At 39.8% G+C, this 19,238-nt stretch overlaps 2 protein-coding genes and 1 long non-coding RNA gene across 8 annotated transcripts in view; 1 reads left to right on the top strand and 2 right to left on the bottom strand.

The window, feature by feature from the left end:
- AGBL2 (AGBL carboxypeptidase 2) overlaps positions 1-10,073 on the bottom strand; it is a 76,491-nt gene extending 66,418 nt beyond the window's left edge. For all 5 annotated transcript variants that reach the window (XM_056801757.1, XM_056801758.1, XM_056801759.1 and 2 more), the window contains exons 1-2: positions 9,973-10,073; positions 9,208-9,271 (exon numbers count right to left, since the gene is read on the bottom strand). In XM_056801757.1, the coding sequence (XP_056657735.1) occupies positions 9,208-9,271; positions 9,973-10,005 (97 nt within the window). In that variant the 5' untranslated portion in view covers positions 10,006-10,073. The remainder of the gene's footprint in view (positions 1-9,207; positions 9,272-9,972) is intronic.
- Positions 10,074-10,153: 80 nt separating this feature from the next.
- LOC103104361 (uncharacterized) lies at positions 10,154-19,234 on the top strand. The gene is made up of 3 exons (XR_008912727.1): positions 10,154-10,491; positions 18,322-18,357; positions 18,652-19,234. It is a non-coding gene; the product is annotated as an uncharacterized LOC103104361 (long non-coding RNA).
- Positions 13,739-19,238, bottom strand: part of FNBP4 (formin binding protein 4) — a 32,034-nt gene continuing 26,534 nt past the window's right edge. For both annotated transcript variants that reach the window (XM_007497430.2, XM_007497431.2), the window contains exon 17: positions 13,739-14,822. In XM_007497430.2, the coding sequence (XP_007497492.2) occupies positions 14,732-14,822 (91 nt within the window). In that variant the 3' untranslated portion in view covers positions 13,739-14,731. The remainder of the gene's footprint in view (positions 14,823-19,238) is intronic.

The raw sequence follows: 19,238 nt of genomic DNA, 5'->3' as shown, positions 1-19,238 counted from the left end.
TCATCCAAATTCCCTCCCAATGTTGAATTTCCTCAACTAAATACCTGAAAAATTATCCCTATTCTCATTCCCCACAGCTATTCTTTTTTTTTTCTCTCTGCTCTCTACCCACCTAGATTTTCCATACTTCTAGCTCTGAACCCAGTCAACTCTTCACTGAGAGAATGGAGGCCATCCTACCCATACCCAATCAATTCTTCTCCTCCCCACTTTTGAACTTCTCTAATTGGGTCTATTCCTTGTCAAGGTGAATACTTATACCAGCACTTTTGCTCCCAACTCATCTCCCCCAGGATCTTGATCTAGCAATTAATCCCTCTCTCTTGTTTCTTCAATCTTTCTCCTGCTCCTTCTCATGTGCCTATAAATGGGTTTCCCAAATTAAAAAAAAAAAACAACCTTTCCCCCACATTCTGTCTACCCCATTAAGATACCATCCCATCTCTCCTTTCCACAGCCAAATGTGATGACTCTTCTTCCTTAATATCCACTCATTCCTCAAATCCCTTGCCCTTTCTGGCTTGTAACCCATCAGCTTCTCAATGAGGGGTTATATATTGATAACATACATCCACGTCTATAGCCCTGACCTTTCTCTCAAGCTGCAGAAAATAACGTATTGAATATTAACACTTGAATCTCTCAGTGGAATTTCTTTGTAGCCAAATATTAAGGCCTGTTTTCAGACCTCACCACCCTGACCTCCAAACACTTTTCTTCATTTTTGATGGCTTCAAAGAAAGATCATTCTTCTGGGGCTCCTATCTCTAAAAATTCCTTCAGTTTCTTTTTTTGGCTTCTTTTCCTCTTTACAGTTCCTTAATATTGATATTATCCAAAGTTTTATCTTTAGACTTCTTTATTTACACTCTTTTCCCTGGTGGGGAAGCAGAGTCAAGATGGTAGAAATGAGGCACAAAAGCCCAAATCTCAAAATCCTCTCCAGACCTAGGGCCATGCCAGCAGCAAGACTCTGAGACCCTGCCTAACGCAATAGCAGAACACCACCATACCTACCCCTCTAAGTTCCAAGCCCCAGTACAAACTCTGCATGAGGCTTGAGCTTTAGCAAAAGCCCATGATGAGGCACAGTGCAGCTGGCTATGCAAGCCAACAGCAGGCCCTGAGGGAAACTGAATCAGCAGCTGACAAGCCATAATACCACTTTGGAAGAACTGAAACTTGTAGACATCCAGATTTGAGAATAGCAACAAGAAAATAATGAAGTTTAAGACAGTGTCTCCAATATCCTGATAACAAAGCCCAACTTTAAGTTAAAAATAAAAGGCAAGAAACAGGCTGGAAAAATGACCAAACATAAAAACAAACAAAAACCCAAAACACTTAACCATAGACAATTATTATGGTGACAAGGAAGAGAAAAAGCACAAATGCAGAAGGGGACAATGAGATTGAAGCAGCTACATGCAAAATTTGAAAGAAAAATGGGAATTTCTCAGGCTCTGGAAGAGCTCACAAGGATTTTCAAAAATCAAATAAAAGAGGCAGAGGAAAAATGGAGAAAAGAAATGAAAGTGATGCAAGAAGAAAATAACACCTTAAAAAGCAGAATTGACCAAATAGTAATAGAGATATAAAAATCCAATGAAGAAAAAATTCTTACAAAGTAGAATTGGCCAAATGGTAAAGGAGGTTCAAAAACTCACTGAAGAAAATAATTTTTAAAAAATCAGAATTGGGCAAGTGGAAGCTAATGACTTTATAAGACATCAAGAAACAACAAAACAAAATCAAAAGAATGAAAAAATTGAGGAAAATATTAAGTATTTCATTGGAAAAACAAGTGACCAGAAGACAGATCCAGGAGAAATAATTTAAGAATTATTGGACTACCTGAAAGCCATAATTTTTAAAAAGTCTACACATATTAAAAGAAATTATTGAAGAAAATTGCCTTGATATTCTTGAACAAGAGGGTAAAATAGAAATCGAAAAAATGCACCAATCACCTCCTGAAAGAAATCCTCAAAAGAAAACTCCCAAGAATATTATTGCCAAATTTGAGTTCCCAGGATAAGGAGAAAAACTGCAAGGGGCCAGAAGAATATTTAAAATATCACAAACCTATAGTCAAGATTATATAGGACCTAGCTACTACATTAAAGGATGAGAGAGCTTGGAATATGATATTCTGGAAGGCAAAGGAGCTAGGTTTACAACCAAGAATCACTACCCAGCAAAACTGACTATATTTTTTCAGGGTGAAAATGATCATTTAATGAGACAGAAGATTTCCAAGCATTTCTGATGAAAAGACCAGACTCTGAACAGAAAAATTTTTGTTCAAATACAAGACTCAAATGAAGCATAAAAAGATAAATAAGAAAAAGTAAGAGATTCAATAAAGTCAAGCTGTTTATATTCTTATATGGGAAGATGATACTTGTAACTCAAGAATTTTTAATTATTAGAGCAGTTAGGAGTATAGACAGTATAAGTTGATTATGATGACATGATATTTAAAAAATCACAGGATGAAAAAGGGGATTGCAGTGAGAGAAGAGGAAAGGTAGAGAGACAGGGGTAAATTATCTTATCTAAAGAGATGCATAAAACAGAGTGGAAGGGAAGATGAAGGTGGTAATAGGCAATGCTTAAAAACCTTAGTCACTGAATGACTCAGAAGGGGAATAACATTTACACTCGGCTGGGTATAGAAATCTAACTTATTCTATGTGGAAGTAGGAGGCAAATAAGAAAAGAGTGTGAGGCTAACAAAAGGGAGAGTGATTTGAAGGAAGATAGTGGTAAGAAGCAAAATACTTGTGAGAAGGGACAGAGTGAAAAGAGAGAGAAAGAGCAGGGTCAAAGGGGGAAAATAGGAAGTAGGGAAATAAACAGTAATCATGGGATGAATTCACCCATACAATGGAATGCACTGTATGGATAGCAGAGTGGTTTAAAAACCAGAATCCTACTATGCTGTTTCAAGAAATATATTTGAGGTAGAGAGACACACAGAGTAAAAGTAAGGGGCTAAAGCAGAATCTATTAAGCAAGGGTAACAATCATAATCTCCAATAAAATGAAAAAGCAAAAATAGATCTAAATAAAAGAGATGAAGGAAATTACATTCTGAGAAAAGGTATGACAGACAATGAAGTAATACCAAACTAAACACACACACACATATACACACACCAAATTGTATACCATCCAAATTTTTAAAAGAGAAATTAAATGAGCTATAGAAATAGACAATAAAATTATATTAGTGGAGGACCTTAACTTTCTCCTCTCAGAACTAGATAGTGAATAGCATTTTAGAAAAGTTAGATTTTATAGGTCTCTGGAGAAAAAGTTGAATGGGAATAGAAAGGAATATAACTTCTTATTGGTACAGGGCACTTATACAAAAAGTGACCATATCTTAAGGCATAAAAGCCTCACATTCAAATCCAGAAAAGGAGAAATAATAAGAACATCCTTTTTAGATCATAATGCAATAAAAATTACAAACAATAAGGGACTATGGAAAGACAAGTGAAAAAATAATTGGAAATCAAATAATTTAATTCTAAAGAATGGGTAGGTCAAAGAACAAATCATAGAAACAATTGAAGAGAATGACAATATATTAAAAAGTATGGAATGTAGACAAAGCAGTACTTAGGGGAAAATTTATATCTCTAAATGCTTACATAAATAGAGAAAAAGCAGATAAATGAATTGAGCATGCAACTAAAGAAATCGGAAAAAGAACAAATTAAAAATTCCCAACTAACGACCAAATTGGAAATCCTAAAAATCAAGAGAAATGAATAAAATTGAAACTAAGAAAATCACTCAACTAATAAGACTAGAAGTTTGTTTTATTAAAAAATTAATAAGATAATTATTGGTTAAAATAAAAATTGGCTAATTTGATTTAAAAAAGGAAAGAAGAAAATTAAAAGGCCAGTTTCAAAAATGAAATGAGTGAATTCACTAGCAATGAAGAGGAAATTAAGGCAATCATTAGGAGCTATTTTGGTCAAATTATATAAATTATGTAAATCAGACAATCTAAGTGAAATTGATAAATATGTATAAAATTATAAATTGCTTGAAGTAACAGAAGAGGAAATAGAAAATTTAAATAACTCAATCAAACAAACTATCAATGAACTCCCTGAGAAAAACTCCCCAGGACCACATGGATGCTCAAGTGAATTCTACCAAACATTTAAAGAACAATTAATCCTAACGCTATATAAACTAATTGGAAAAATAAGTAAAAAAGAATCCTATGAAATTCCTTTTATAACACAAATATAATGCTGATACCTAAATGAGAAAGAGAGAAAACGGAGAAAGAAAACTATGAACCAATTTCCCTAGTGAATATTGATATAAAAACTTTAAATAAAATACTAGGAAGGAGATTATAGCAATATAACACAATAATTGTATACGTTGACCAGGTGGGAGATATATATAAGGAATGCAAGGCTGATTTAATATTAAGAAAACTATCAGCACAATTGACCATATCAATAATAAAGCTCCAGGAATCATATTATAATCTCAATAGATGCAGAAAAATCTTCTGACAAAATACCCATTTTTATTAAAAACCATAGAAAAATATAACTAGAGCTTTCCTTAAAATTAGTAGTTAGTTTTTATTAAAAAAAACATCAGCAAGGAGGCAGCTGGGTAGCTCAGTGGATTGAGAACCAAGGCCTAGAGACGGGAGGTCCTAGGTTCAAATCCGGCCTCAGCCACTTCCTAGCTGTGTGACCCTGGGCAAGTCACTTGACCCCCACTGCCTAGCCCTTACCACTCTTCTGCCTTGGAGCCAATACACAGTATTGACTCCAAGACGGAAGGTAGGGGTTTAAAAAAAACAAAACATCAGCAAGCATTATCTATAATGGGGATAAGCTAGAAATCTTCCCAATAAGATTAGGGGTGAAACAAGGATACCCACTATCACCACTATTATTCAATATTGTACTAGAATTTCTAGCTAAAGAAATAAGAGAAGAAAAAGAAATTGAAGCAATTAGAATAGGCAGCGAAGAAACTAAATTATCACTCTCTGTAGAGGATGATAGTATATTTAGAGAATTCTAGAGAATCAACTAAAAACTGGTTGAAATAATTAATAGCTTTAGAAAAGTTCCATGATATGAAATAAACCCACACAAATCATTGGTATTTCTATATATTATCAACAAAATCCAGCAGGAGGAGATAGAAATAGAAATTCCACTGAAATAACTCTATACATAATAAAATACTTGGGAAGCTACTTGCCAAGACAAACCCAAGAACTATATGAACATAATTTGTTCATGGGTAGGATGAGCCAATATAATAAAAATGACAATTCTACCTAAGTTCATTTTCTTATTCAGTGCCATACCAATCGAACTACCAAAACTTTATAGAACTAGAAAAAATGATAAAGTTCATCTGGAAGAACAAAAAATCCAGAGCATCATAGGAATAGGAAAAAAAAAACCATGAAAGAAGGTAACCTAACTAATCATTCTAGATCTCAAACTGTATTATAAAGTGGTAATCATCAAAATAATATGGTACTGGCTAAGAAATAGAAGGCTGCATCAATGGAACATATTAAGTATACAATCCATAGTAGAAAATGAGTAAGTAATCTAGTATTAGATAAACCCAAAGATCCAAACGTTTGAGACAAGAACTCACTATTTTGACAAAAACTTCTGGGAAAACTGGAAAACAGTATTATAGAAACTAGGTATAGACCAAAATCTCTTATCATATACCAAGATATGGTCAAAATGGGTACATGAGTTGGACATAAAGGGTGATACCATGAGCAAACTGGGGGAGCATGGAATAGTTCACCTGCCAGATCTATGGATAAGGGAAGAATTTATGACAAAGGAAGAGAGGGAGAGCATTATGAGATATAAAATGAATAATTTTGATTACATTAAATTAAAAAGTTTTGTACAAGAGAAATCAATGAAACCAAGATTAGAAGGAAAGCAGAAAGATGGGGGAATTTTTTTTATAGCAAAGTATCTTATAAAAGTCCTCATTTTTCAAACATTTGGAGAACTGAGTTAAATTTATAATATAAGCCATTCCCTAATTGATAAATGGTCAAAGGATATGAACAGTTTTCAGAAGAAATGAAAGCTACCAATTATCATATTAAAATGATCTAAAGTGCTATTGATTAGATAAATGCAAATCAGAACATCTCTGAGGTACCACCTCATACCTATCAGATTAGCTAATATGCCAGAAAAAGAAAATGATAAATGTTGGAGGGCATGTAGGAAAACTGGGATAGTAATATATTGCTGATGGAGCTGTCAACTAATCTAATCATTTTGGAGGGCAATTTGGATCTATGCCCAAAGGGCTATAAAACTTAATTCCCTTTGATCCAGCAATACCACTTGGAGGTCTGTATCTCAAAGACAAAAGGAACTACTTGTACAAAAAATATTTATAGCAGCTCTTTTTGTAGTGGCAAAGAATTGGAAACCGAGGGAATATCCATCAGTTGGGGAATGGCTCAAGAAGTTGTGGCATATAATTATAATGTTATACTATTGTGCTATACGAAATGCTGACCAGGAGGATTTCAAAGAAACATGGAAATTCTTACATGAACTGATTCAGAGTGAAGAGAGCAGAACCAGAGACCATTATATATAGCAACAGGAATATTGCATGATGATCACTTGGGAGTGACTTAGCTATTATATTACCTATTCTCAGCAATACAATGATTCAAAGCAGTCCCACAATATTCATGATGAAAAATGCTATCCACCTCCAAAGAGAGAACTGATGGGGTCTGATGTAGATGAAAACATACCATTTTCCACTTTATTTTCTTCGTGTTTTTTAAAATATGTGTCTTCTTTCAAAATGACAAATATGGAAATATCTTTTGTATGATAGTACATGTTATATCAAATTGATCACTATCTCAAAGACAAGGAAGGAGAGAATTTAGAACTCAAATTTTTATAAAACAAGTGTTAAAAATTGTTTTTACATGTAATTGGGAAAAAATAAAATATTGAAAAAAAAGAACTAGACTACTCCCTGCCCCCTTTCTACATTAGCTGAGGACTTCCTTCACTTCACCCAACCCTCTGCCCAGCAGCCCATGGGAACACTTTCTCCCTCCCCTGTGTGGAGTAAGGGGAGGCAAGGCACACCCAGCACTAGGGTGGGAGACATGGCACAGGGTCTTTAAAAGGTTTGCAATCACTGTTCTAGATTATTTCACTTGGTGATCTCAGCAACTCCCACAGATTTAATTACCCTCTCAATGCTGATGATTCTCACATCTACTTATTCTCTATCAATCCCTCAGCTGACCTCTAATCTCACACTTCTGACTGTCCACTGGAATCTCAAAGTGGATTCCCACTAGACCATCTTAAACTCAAAATAGCTGAAATCAAACTCATTATTTTTTCCCCCTAAACCCTTATCACATCTCAAAATTCCCAATGACTGAAGGAAACAATGTCCTCCCAGGCCCTTGGGCTCACCATCTAGGAGTCATCTTAGATTCCTCACTCTCTCTCACCCACCATATCCAAGCTATTTCCAAGGCTTATATATTTTACTTTTGTCACCAACCCTCTTCTCTCCTCTGACACTGGCCCTGCCCAGATCATCTCATGCCTGTACTATTGCAATAGCTGCTGGTGGGTCTACTGGCTTCAAGACTCTTTCCTCCATTCAGTCACCAAAGTAATTTTCTCCTAATGCAGATTTGAACATGTCATCCCTTCTATTCAGGATCCAACTGCTCCCTATCACCTCCAAGATCAAATACAAAATCCCTCTACTAAATGACTTCTAAAACCTCTTCCAGTTCTAAATCCCTGCCCCCTACTTTCAGGGGTGGATGCATCTAAGAAAAAGGAAACACAAAGTGATTATTCCACTTACAGTACTCTGTGAATCCACTAAGAAACCAATCAACCACTGGCTATGAAAAGATGAAGTTTTAATGTCCCTCTTGGGTGGGAATGAGTATCTGAAAGCTATTATTTCCTTATTCATTCCCACCCAAGATCCATTTGAAATGGGTGTTTGTAAAGGCTGAGCCCCAAATTTAACAAACCTAAGTCCAAACTTTTCATGGCTAGAAGTGTCTAAAAATTAGATTGCAAGCAAGGTACACATATGTAAGAATATTTTTGAATATAGAAAGGACGCACTATTGGCAGCCCTAAAAACTTACTTCTACATATATTGAGAAGTCATGTGCTGGGTATTTTTCAGTCCCTCTAATATAAGGAGTATTGGGTAGGAGTGGCTAGAAGAAATTAGCAGGGCAGAAAGGATAGGAATTATGCATTCCTCAGAGCACATTTTGGAGATTTACTTCGGAGTTCAACTTGGGGATGTTCCCTTCTTTTTGGAGACTGGGCCTCTCTATCTCACCCAGGCTGGAAGTCTAGGGAGTGGACACTCATGAATTACTGATAGCCATGGTGGCTTTGACCTGGACCAATTCTCCGATTCTTAGGGAATCTGGTGGTTCTCTTTCTTAGCCCTCTCAGGGCCTCATCATATTAAGGCCAGACTTAAGATGGACCCTGGAATGGCCTCTCCCACTGCAGTTCTGAGCTCCTAGGCTCAGGAGTCTCAGTCTCCCCAGAAGTGGGAATTACAGGTGTGTGCTACCACACTGGGCTTAGGATCACATTTTAGCACAGAAATGGACGAACTACCCACTAAGGAAGGGGACCAGGAAAACCAGAAGGGGCCTAGAAAACATGCTCCACAAAGATCAATGGAAGAATGAGAATTGTCTAGCCAGGAGAGAACACTTGGTGGACAATTGACCGTTCTCTTCTGATAACTGAAGGGTTCCTGGGTAAAAGACAAGAGCCCTATCCGGCTCCACTCTGGAGGGCAGAACCATAACCAGTTGGGGGAGACAGGTTGCAAAGAGGCCATAAAAAGTCATTTGCAGAAGAAATGGAGGCTTCTTGAGGACAGGGCCTGGTTTCCTCTTTTGTCCTTACCTTACCCCAGCCACCTCTCTAGCACAACAGCAGCACAGAACCTCCGGACACACATCTTCCCTTTTCCATCCCATTTGCTAAGGAGAACCTTGGGCAAACCACGTGCCATTACCTTCTCTTCTCTAGGTGCTGGATGGGCCTGCCTCCCTGGGGCGTGTTATAAAGGAATGAGAGCAGGTGACCTGACAAGTTTGCTCTTTCTTACCTTTAAAGTACCCATAGTACTGGAGATGAAGGTTCATGAAGGTATCATAAGGCTCTCTGGAATTCTAGGAGTGGAAAAGGAAAGGGCGGACACCTAAGCCCAGCCGCTCCACAGCGGTGCTGGCAAACACCTGAAGCAGTGGAGATGATGAGCACCCAGCCCAGGAGCAGCTGGGTCAAAGGGCCAAGAGAGCCCCTGCCCTTTCAGCGGAGATCTAGGAGACCCACAAGGCAAAGGCAGGGTGAGGAGGATGATCCAAGTAAATGCTGTTGGTTCCCAAGACCTTCCCCTCAGTGTTTGTGTGGAAGAAAGAACATGTGTAAAGGGCAGGGAGAGCTACCGTGCTGGGCCTGGAGTCAGGAAATGTGACCTCTGACACTTACTAGTCCTGTGACCCTGGGCAAGTCACTGAACCTGGTCTGCTGGAGGAAGAAATGGTGAACCACGCCAGTGTCTACTGAGAAACCCTTCTGGACAGTCCACAGGGGTTGCACACACCTGAACACCAAAGGGCTTGGTACACAGCAGGCACTTAATACATGCTTCTTTCCCATTTTAGAGCAGCAGAAAGGGGGTTCAAGGAGATTAAGGCACCTGTCCGTGGTCACCAAGTAGGGTTACTAAAGGTATTCGCATAGATGAGGAAAATGAGGCTTGGCGGACACGTGGGCGCTGGGCTACCACAGGTGCATGAGCACCGTCGAAATCCGCCCATGGGAGATACCCCAGTAGGGCTCGGACCCTGAGCCGGCCGGGCGGACTGACCTTCTTTATCTCCGTCGCCAGCACGGGATACATGGTGTTCTTGTCTCCGGTGCTCCAGAGCCCAACGTCCTGGACTCGGGCCGCTTCTTATTTGAAAAAAGCTACAAGACCAAAACATGACAACCCACCACAGCCCTTCCCCCGCTCCTAGCCGCCTCCCCTCCCCCTCCTTCCCGCGAGGGGAGGAAAACGCCAGGTGGCTAACCAGACTTCCAGGGGTGGGGGCGGGGAATGCGACGCCGCTCCAGGGAGGGCTGGGGGAGGGGAAGGAGAGTGTGTGCCCGCCCCACGGTCCCGACCCTTGTTCCCACCTTACACACTGGATGGAGCTCCCTCACAGCCAGAGGAAAGAGGAGGGCAGGAGGAGTGGAAGAGATGAGGGCCAGGATGAAAGGAGAGTTAGACTGAAGGACCTCCCCCAACGTCTGGAATCTGGACCCAGGGGCCGTGGTTCGAATCCGGACTCTGCCACCACTTACTACCTGTGTAACCTTGGACAGGACCTCAGTCTCCCCATCGGTAAGAGGGGGATGAGGGAGTTAGACTAAGATGCTCTCTAAGCTCTCTTGCAGCTCTAACCCTTGGGCCTCCAAAACTCTGCTAGAACTGAGTGCTGGAGGCTCTAGGCTCCGCACCTGGAACGGGAGGCCCCGGGAGCCTAGCCCTGATCCCAGAACGCACACCTAACGTTGCCAGGCAACGGCGCAGCGAACCCGGAAGCGTCACGAGTGGGGTGCAGGCGCCATTGCCGAGGGAACCAGGAGCGTGGGCCCGAGCCCCACCCCCTCCCGGTTGGGATTGGCTGATGCCATGGAGCACATCGGGAGATTTGAATAAGGAAGGGAGGGGCCGGAAAGTGGGGAGCGTCACGTGGTCAGTGCTCTGTTGAGGCTCCGCCCTTAAAGCAAGTGTCTAGCTAAGGGAAGTATACCTGCTAGAGTAGTTGGTCCTTTAATATTCTTGCCTTCCGTCATCCATTCGCGAGCCTCTGGATGTCCCTAGTTCAAGGGGGTTCCAATCCCTTTCATTTTGGAGATGGAAAAACCCCAACTGAGGGCCGCCCCGAATCGCCTCAGGCTTTTTAACCTCTTCCCTTCCACTTAGAATCAACACTATGCATTGGTTCCAAGGCAGAAGAGCCATAAGAGCTAGGCAGTGGGGGTTAAGTGACTTGCCCAGGCACACAGCTGGGAAGTATCTGAGGCTAAATTTGAACCCAGGACCTCCTGGCTCCAGGCTCTGCAGTTCTGAGCTCCTGTGCCCAGGAGCCTCAGCCTCCTCAGAAGCGGGTATTACAGGTGTGAGCTTTCTTTGAAGTCCAGAGTACACCCTCTCTCCAGACTCATGCTGAAGCCCAGTTGGGCCTAGGAGAGTCTGATTCTCTTGTAAACGCTCTGCCTGCTGGCTTCCCTCCTCATTCAGCAGAAGCTGTTCTCTCCAGGCCTCTTCATGTGTCAGAGCCTCCATTAGTATTCTTAATTGCTAATAGATAATGTTTGTAAAGCCTTTTCTTAATCCTCATCCTTCTCTATCACTATCTTCTCCCTCTCTGGCACTCTCTTCTCTAAGTTTTGTGCCCGCCTGCTCCTTCCCAGTCTGGTTAATAATGAATGTTTTCCAGGGCACCATCGTGGGCCCTCTGCTCTTCTATTCCCTATATATATACCATTTCATTGTTCTCATAATCAACTTCCAAAGATTCAATGTTCATCTCCATGCAATGAGGATTCTCAGATCTGCTTATCTGGCCCTAAGCCTCTGTATTTTCATCTCCAGCTGCCTATTGGACATCTCAAAATCTTTTAAATGACCAAAAACTCAGTATCCCAAACTGAACTCGTCTTTCTTCTCAAACCCTCACCACTTGGGAACTTACAACTTCAGGGTCATTCTAGATTCCTCTCTCCCGAGTTGACTGACCAGTTCCCCCAAAGTTCCTCTACATCAGTTAATGTCCATCTCTTGGGAACATTGTCACATGTTCAAAGAAAGAAATCAAAGCCTTAGAAGCGGCAACCGGACATGGGGTCTAGAATCTGTTCTTGATGACCTGTGCATGTTGCTCCTATTGCTGCTGGAGATGGAGGACATATAGCCCAGGCTGTCTGAGTGCCAAGCAACATGCTCAAAAGAGGTGGAGTTTTTCTCTAGTGCTTGTAGTTTATGATGGCTTTTCCTGCATCAGTTATCACTTTTTTTTTTAAACTGTACCTTCCATCTTAGAATAGATAATTGTGTTGGTTCCAAGACAGAAGAGTGGTAAGGGATAGACAATGGGAGTTAATTGACTTACCAGAGTCATACAGCTAGAAGTGTCTGAGGTCAAATTTGAACCCAGGACTTCTGTTTTCTATCCATTGAATCACCTAGCTGCCCCCTCTTAGTCTCGTGTTCCAGATGTGGGAAATCAAGGGGCCAACCACAGCTGCTGGTAACAGGATCAGATGTCCTCCCAGAAGGGCCTGACTACACACAGCTTCAAGTAAACTTCTCCATACAGTTGTATATATATATTTATTTACTTATCTATGAGATTGTTTCTTAAGAGAATATATGCTTTTTTAAAGGGCAATGTTAGCCATGTTCAGCAGAAAAAAGGAGACAGATCAGGGCATGGAAATAGAAATGACAAGACTGGACACTGTTTGCATATAGTGGTTGAGAGTATAAGGAGTCTTTAGTCTGGAGAAATTGCAACCTTTTTGATTTAATGCCCATGAATGCCCATGTATTACTGGGTGCTAACAAAATCTAAGTGGAAAAAAAAATCAAAGAAAGCATGAATGAGAAATCATTGTTTGTTCTCCAACTATTTCCTACCCCCACTGGTTATGAAAACTGTCAAAATCTTAGGAGGGCTGTATATATAGGTGAGATTTTGTATTTCCTTCTTTGGGTGGCAGCTATTTTTCTTCCAGTAGACTCCCTGGCCAAGGACTACTTTTTTCCTCTCTCCCTTGGGTATTAAGCCTTAAATGCCAAAGCACTTTCCCCATAGGTCTACTAGAATTGTTCACAGGAGCTAGAAGGGGTCCTGGAAGCAAATCTAGAATAGTCCCCTTATTTTGTAGAAGAAACTGCAATAGACTTGCCCAAGGTCCCTCAAGTAGTGATGGGCTATTTGGCTCTAATTCAGCGGTATGATAAAAGCATTTTATTCAGAATGGGTTACTACCATTTCTTCCATTTTACAAACATGGCTACCTACAAAAGTATAAAAAAAATGGGTTCGGAAAGGTGAAATTGACCATCTTTTAACAAGGACATCTGAACCACAGTCCTCTCTCACAAGCACAAGCTTCCTGTCTAGAGGTTTTACAATGGCCCAGGGAAAGGCAAACAGGCTGGAATTGGGACACCACAAGTAGGACAACTGGGGCCCAGAATAGTGTAAAGCTTACAGGGCAAATGCTCTTCCAGCTCCATCACCAGGTGCTTCCAAGGGTTCCCTGGGAAGTATGATGCTCCATCAGACTCTTCCATCTTTCTGGCACCCCGTTAGAAATGGGAAGACATGTTCCTACAGAACACTGTTACACATGGTTGTTAGGATCCAAAGAATTATTGGACTTCTGATACGGATTTGATAACCATTTTGTTGGTTTGAGAACTCAACTGCCAGTCTAACCACATGGTTTCTATTGAGAAATTCATTCTCATTTTAAACAATGATTATGAACTTTAGGAAAATAAAAGCTGACACTTCTTAAAAGCTGACACGTGACAACAGCTACATAGGGAATATTTAGGGAATTACAAGGATCAATCAGAAGTATAAAAAGATTTTATTAGTGCATATATACAAATTTACAAAGTCAAAAACTGGAGAAATACAAACAGCTTTAAAACACAATTTGCTTTTCCTTCAGTTTAAAGAAAGTGACTTTTACCTGATTGTGATAAAATACAAAATACAGAAAGAACAGAGAACCGCTGTTTAAATACTGGAATCTTTACCGAGAGCAAGTACAACACAGAGACAGAAGGAAGGTATGTACGAGAGCTGGGTAAAATGGAGACACAGACACTTAAATCTGGAGTCGGTTGCTCCTTACCCACTCATTCTGCTAAGAGCAATGGGTTAAGAAATTCATCACCCAAGATAGTAAATGGCATTTGTTGCTGCTTATGTGAAAGCATAAGTTGACCTCCACCAAAGCGCCCAAGTGAGAGGAGCACATTCAACAGCTGGAATCTGTGGATATTGTGCAGCCACTTGTCAGTATGGGAGAAATATCAGACCTTGGTATTGGAGAACATGGGCGGCAGGCAGCCCAAGGCTGGAAGCACAGGCTAGGGTAATCCCTAAATTATAAGCAAATAACAAGCTTTTTGGAAAAAAGGAGAGCTGCTGCCTTCTGCTTAATTGCACTTGTTGGGGCTAGGTGTGGTCAAGGGCATCAATCTGGATGAACCCATAGACCTCCTTCCCTCTTAGTTCCCAGCCTGGTATTTCCTTCATACCATAGTATTAAGGCTGTGATCCCAATACTGCTCCTCAGGCTCAGCTCAAACTAATGAAGCCAGTTAGCCTCCACAAAAAGCGGAACTGGCCAGCACAAAAGGGGCCTAGCCCTTTAACAGCGGCCACTATGATTCTGATCCTCAAAAAGGAGGAAAATCTTGGTTCTGCATGTGGTCTTTATCAACCCAGGAAATTCAATGCTCTCTCCCAAAACATTTACAGTTTATTTGACAACAGTAAAATGGTAAGACTTGTAACTGTACATGAAAATAAAACACAAATGCCCCAAATGAATTATGTGTTTGAAGTCGTTTTTCTCCTCTTTAGTCGAGCCCGCCAATCCTCAGGAAGGGCTTCAAAGTTAGCATTTCTCTCGGCCATGCCACTGTGGAAACAATGGACAATTTATTACTTCACTCGACAGAGAAAAAAGCCTAACGGTTCAGTTTTCCCTAGTCACTGGGAAGTTCTCTCACAAGATTCAGTTTTTAATCTGTGGCAAATTCTGACAAGGTGTGTTTTCAGTTTTTATGCTAGAAGCCCCACTGCACCCTTTCAAGCCAAATGAACAATCTTATAAAGCGGAATCTCATGTTTATTCCTTGCCCTCCAATTCCAGCAATGCAGAAGGATTTAATAAGCTTTCTATGTGCCTAGCACCAGTACTAGAGGCTGAGGACACAAAGCAAAAAAGGAAACTTTTGTTTCCTTGCTCCTTGCTCCCAAGGGACATGGCATTCTACTCCTTGGAGCAAGGGAAGGAGAAGACAGTATCTCTCGAAATTCTTGCTGGAGGAACCAAGTCTATTTATGTCATATGTTTATAGGACTTTTTGGCTAAATAATGCATTTCCATGTGACAACTAAGATCACATTTCAAGATACTTTTGTATTAATTAGAATCTTGAACCCTTGGACTTCATCCCCCAGAAGACCTTCATTATTTCCTCGAATTCCTCTCCTCTCTCTACCATGTTTGTGTGGTCACATTTACATATAGTTCAGTATAAGCCACGCCTTTGTGGCTCTTCTCTCATGAGTAGGCTGGGTTGTTTAGGTAGCTCTTACTATAGTTGTTATTAATAAACTTTATAAAATACAACACTTTAGTTATTGTATATTAATTTAAAAATCCACACTATGGCGACCACAAAGGGATAGAATTCTCAGAATATTTTTTAAGATAGAATAGATAAAAGAGATAAGCCGCTTCTCATACCTATCTGCCTGAGCTCATGTGAGTGCTAGAAGCTCCAGCCAGTTTGGAGCCTCCACTTGCCAGGACCAAACCCGCCCACAAGAGCTTGCCAATCTGAGCCGTTTTTCCCCCACAAAGGGTAAGACTCCCCAATCCTTTTGGCCACCCCTACCCCTCCACATGGGTTTTCTAGCCTGCCCTAGTCATTTTTCAGTGTGAAGAAGCAAAACTGGGCTATTCAACACCAACCCTTCTAGTTTTCAAGCAGAGTTTTTTACACTGACCCTGGAAAGTTTAGAAGGCTATTACTAAAGGTTTTTTCACAAGGAGGGCAGAGAGACACCAAATCGGTAGATGTGACTTCAGAGATTTTGGGGATAAGCCTGATTGATATTTTTTCATCCTAACCAGTCCTTCATATGCAAGCAAATATGCTATTGTTGTCCCTTGCAGTTTTGCCCTTAGGGAAGAGAAGAACACAGAATAGCCTTTAAAAGCCCTTTAGCAAAAAACCCTAAAAAAAGTCCCTTTACCTTCCAGTCACAGGATCTCCTATTGTTTAACTTTTATTTAAGGAGTAAACTTGTTACAAAGCATGGCTCACTCTGTAAAAGAGCAGTGCATTACCTATCTTAAACAGCTCCCAGTTTTAGGATGCTTTTTCTTCCTACCATTCCTGGGTGCACTGGTCCTTGTGATGATCTTGACTGAAATTCAGGGGAGAATTCATCTCCCTACAACCCCATGCCATTTGGGCCTGCCCAGGCTCTCTAAGATTCATTCAATTTGGAATTCCTCCATATTCCTGCGAGGAATTCTCCCTCACTATGGGAGATCCCACAGGTGTGACAAAAGGAACCTAAACAGATAGGGAAGGAACTTTTTTTTTTAAAGAGTCTGGAGGTGAAATGTTTAAGCTTTTTAAGACTCCATTGTTTTATGAAAGTCTCTGTATCTTATTGTATTTTGCTGATTGTTTGTCTTAAGATTTAATTTTGTTGGGGTAGTTGGGTGGCTCTGGATTGAGAATCAAACCCAGAAATGGGAGGTCCTGGGTTCATACCTTCCTAGCTGTGTGACCCTGGGCAAGTCATTTAACCCCCATTGCCTAGCCCTTACCACTCTTCTGCCTTAGAACCAATACCCAGTATTGATTCTACGACGGAAGGAAAGAATTAAAAAAAATTAATTTTGTTGTTTTAAGTTCATATATTAATCTGATAAATACTATTCTGTTTTATTGAATCATTTTAATCTACTGTGTTTTGGCTATTAGATATATTCTGTTACCTTTTTCCTATAATTATACTGAACAAAATATCACTGTAAAAATAAAAGTCCATAAATAGACTCTTCTTTCATTTTGCTTTGTTAAATTGTCACAGATGATGGATGGACTTCGTCAATCTGGCTAACCACCTTTGGAGAATTTAATGAGCTAAATATCTCAAATTAATTTTAAGGGATCTTCAGACATGATTTTTAGATTTTTTTCCCAATAGCTCTCACTAATCATTTGTCTGCCTCTGAGTTATTTGTAACAAGAGGTAAAGGGTTCATTTCATAGCTGAAGTAGAAGTGCAATAGCACTATTATAATCCCCACCTCCGCATTTGTAAAAATGTAATACATGAGACATAACAGTTTTATACCAAAGGAGCTGGGAGGTTATTCCTAGGGCGTGGTACCCCTGAATGGTTCCCAAGAGGGAGCGTCTCCCATTTGTAACTCTGCAGCTTACTCTACCCTTCCACTAGAATTAGATTCTTGGTGACGTTTTTAGAGCCAATATCAACAGTACATAGGTTTGTGTCATTTCTGACCTCTGCCACATTTTGTAATGATGGCAGTAAGACTTTGTTAAAGATATCTCAGTCAAGGTTGAAAGATGCTACATCTGAAAAACTTGTGACAAGTATCCATGAGTTCACAGATTTTTAAAAAATGTCACAGAAACTTGATACTTCTTGAATGTGCATTACCTGTTGTACTGTTCTTTATAAAAAACTGTGACTGTGTGAAAATCATTTGCACTCACACTGATTCATGGTCAAGTTTGCAAAGGAAATGGATTTAATTTTTGGGCGAGAAACCTTTGTATTCTAACCTTTCCTTGGCTGACATAATGCATCACTGATTGTAAGCTATATTTTTATTTTAAATAACATTTTAGTATTATTGTTCTTCTTTGCATGTGCCAATATAGAATTTGAGTTTTATTCTCTCTCCTTTTTGTATTTGAAGCACATGTCAATAGTATTGAGATTTTCTTTAACTTTTGATTTTGCAATAATATAAGTTTAAAATACATTTGCCCTAATGTCAATTCATACCCAAAACACTTTAGACTATAAAAACGATGGCATCGATTGTTTAAAAATTATGGGACTTTGCGTAATGATTCTGATTCCAGAAGGGAATACAAAAAGCTACCTGCATTGTGTCAAAAGAGCACAAGGTCTAAGAGACCAAATGCCAGTGGGATTGATGTAATTTTGAGCCAAGACAAGAGGACTTGAACTTAGAATCAGTACTGATTCTAAGATGGAAGGCAAGGATTTAAAAAAAAATTTGTTTTGACATATGTCAAAGGTAGGTCTAGGTCTTCCTCCCATATTCTAACAAGTACCTCATTCTGGCTACCATTCTGGTTCCTATAATCTAGTCCCTTTTCTATCTTTCATAGTGTGGCAAACTTTCTGTAGTCCTGGCTACTGATTGGGTAAGTGCATAATTTCTTAAATCATTTTAATTGGGCCCTAATTCAAGGACCTATTATAAATTTGTTTTTCCATTACTTAGAATATTTTAGACATAACACTTTTGACATTTTGTATTTGACCTACACGTTATTTTTTCTTTTATTTGGATTTTGTGATGTTTTTTATTTTCTTTTGCCAATTGATTCATATACCTCATAACTCCACCATGAATCCCTGAGTGATCCCTGTGTTGGTTATTATTCTCCTCAGGGGGATTATGTTATTGTTTGAACTTTGAATTTGAGCAATTTTAGGATAAGAAACAAGAGACTACCTCCCAGAAGGTGAACTGTTTGGAGAAGGCAATATGAACATGCCTGCTGTGACCACACGCTGCATCAGAAGACCCAGAATGAACTTTTGGGATATGGTGAATTTGAACTATGGGGGCTTGAAAGCATTTGTTTTGAATGCATACTTTTATACCAAAGGGGATTTCCCCCATTTGGCTTTTTGTCAATGCATCCAGCAATCATTGTTTTTGTTTTCTTTTCCTTTTATATACAAATTATTACAACTTATAAGTTAGTTAGGTTTCCATGATCCTTTTGGGGAGACTGGTCTCCCAATAGGATCATAGGGGGAATGTATTAATTAGAATCTTGAACCCCTGGACTTCATTCCCCCAGAAGTCCTTCAGTATTTTCTAGAATTCCTCTCCTCTTTCCACCACATTTGCATATAGTTCTGTGTAAGCCACACCCTCACGTCTCTTCTCTAGCTAGCAGGCAGGGTTGAGGTAGTTTTTACTCTAGTTGTTATTAATAAACCTTATAAAATATAAAACCTTCGTTATTGTATGTTAATTTAAAAACCCACACTTTTCAGTATTCTGTAATGA

The sequence above is a fragment of the Monodelphis domestica genome, chromosome 6 (genome assembly GCF_027887165.1).
Source record: "Monodelphis domestica isolate mMonDom1 chromosome 6, mMonDom1.pri, whole genome shotgun sequence".
Lineage (NCBI taxonomy): Eukaryota > Metazoa > Chordata > Mammalia > Didelphimorphia > Didelphidae > Monodelphis > Monodelphis domestica.
This window is presented reverse-complemented; position numbering and strand designations above follow the sequence as displayed.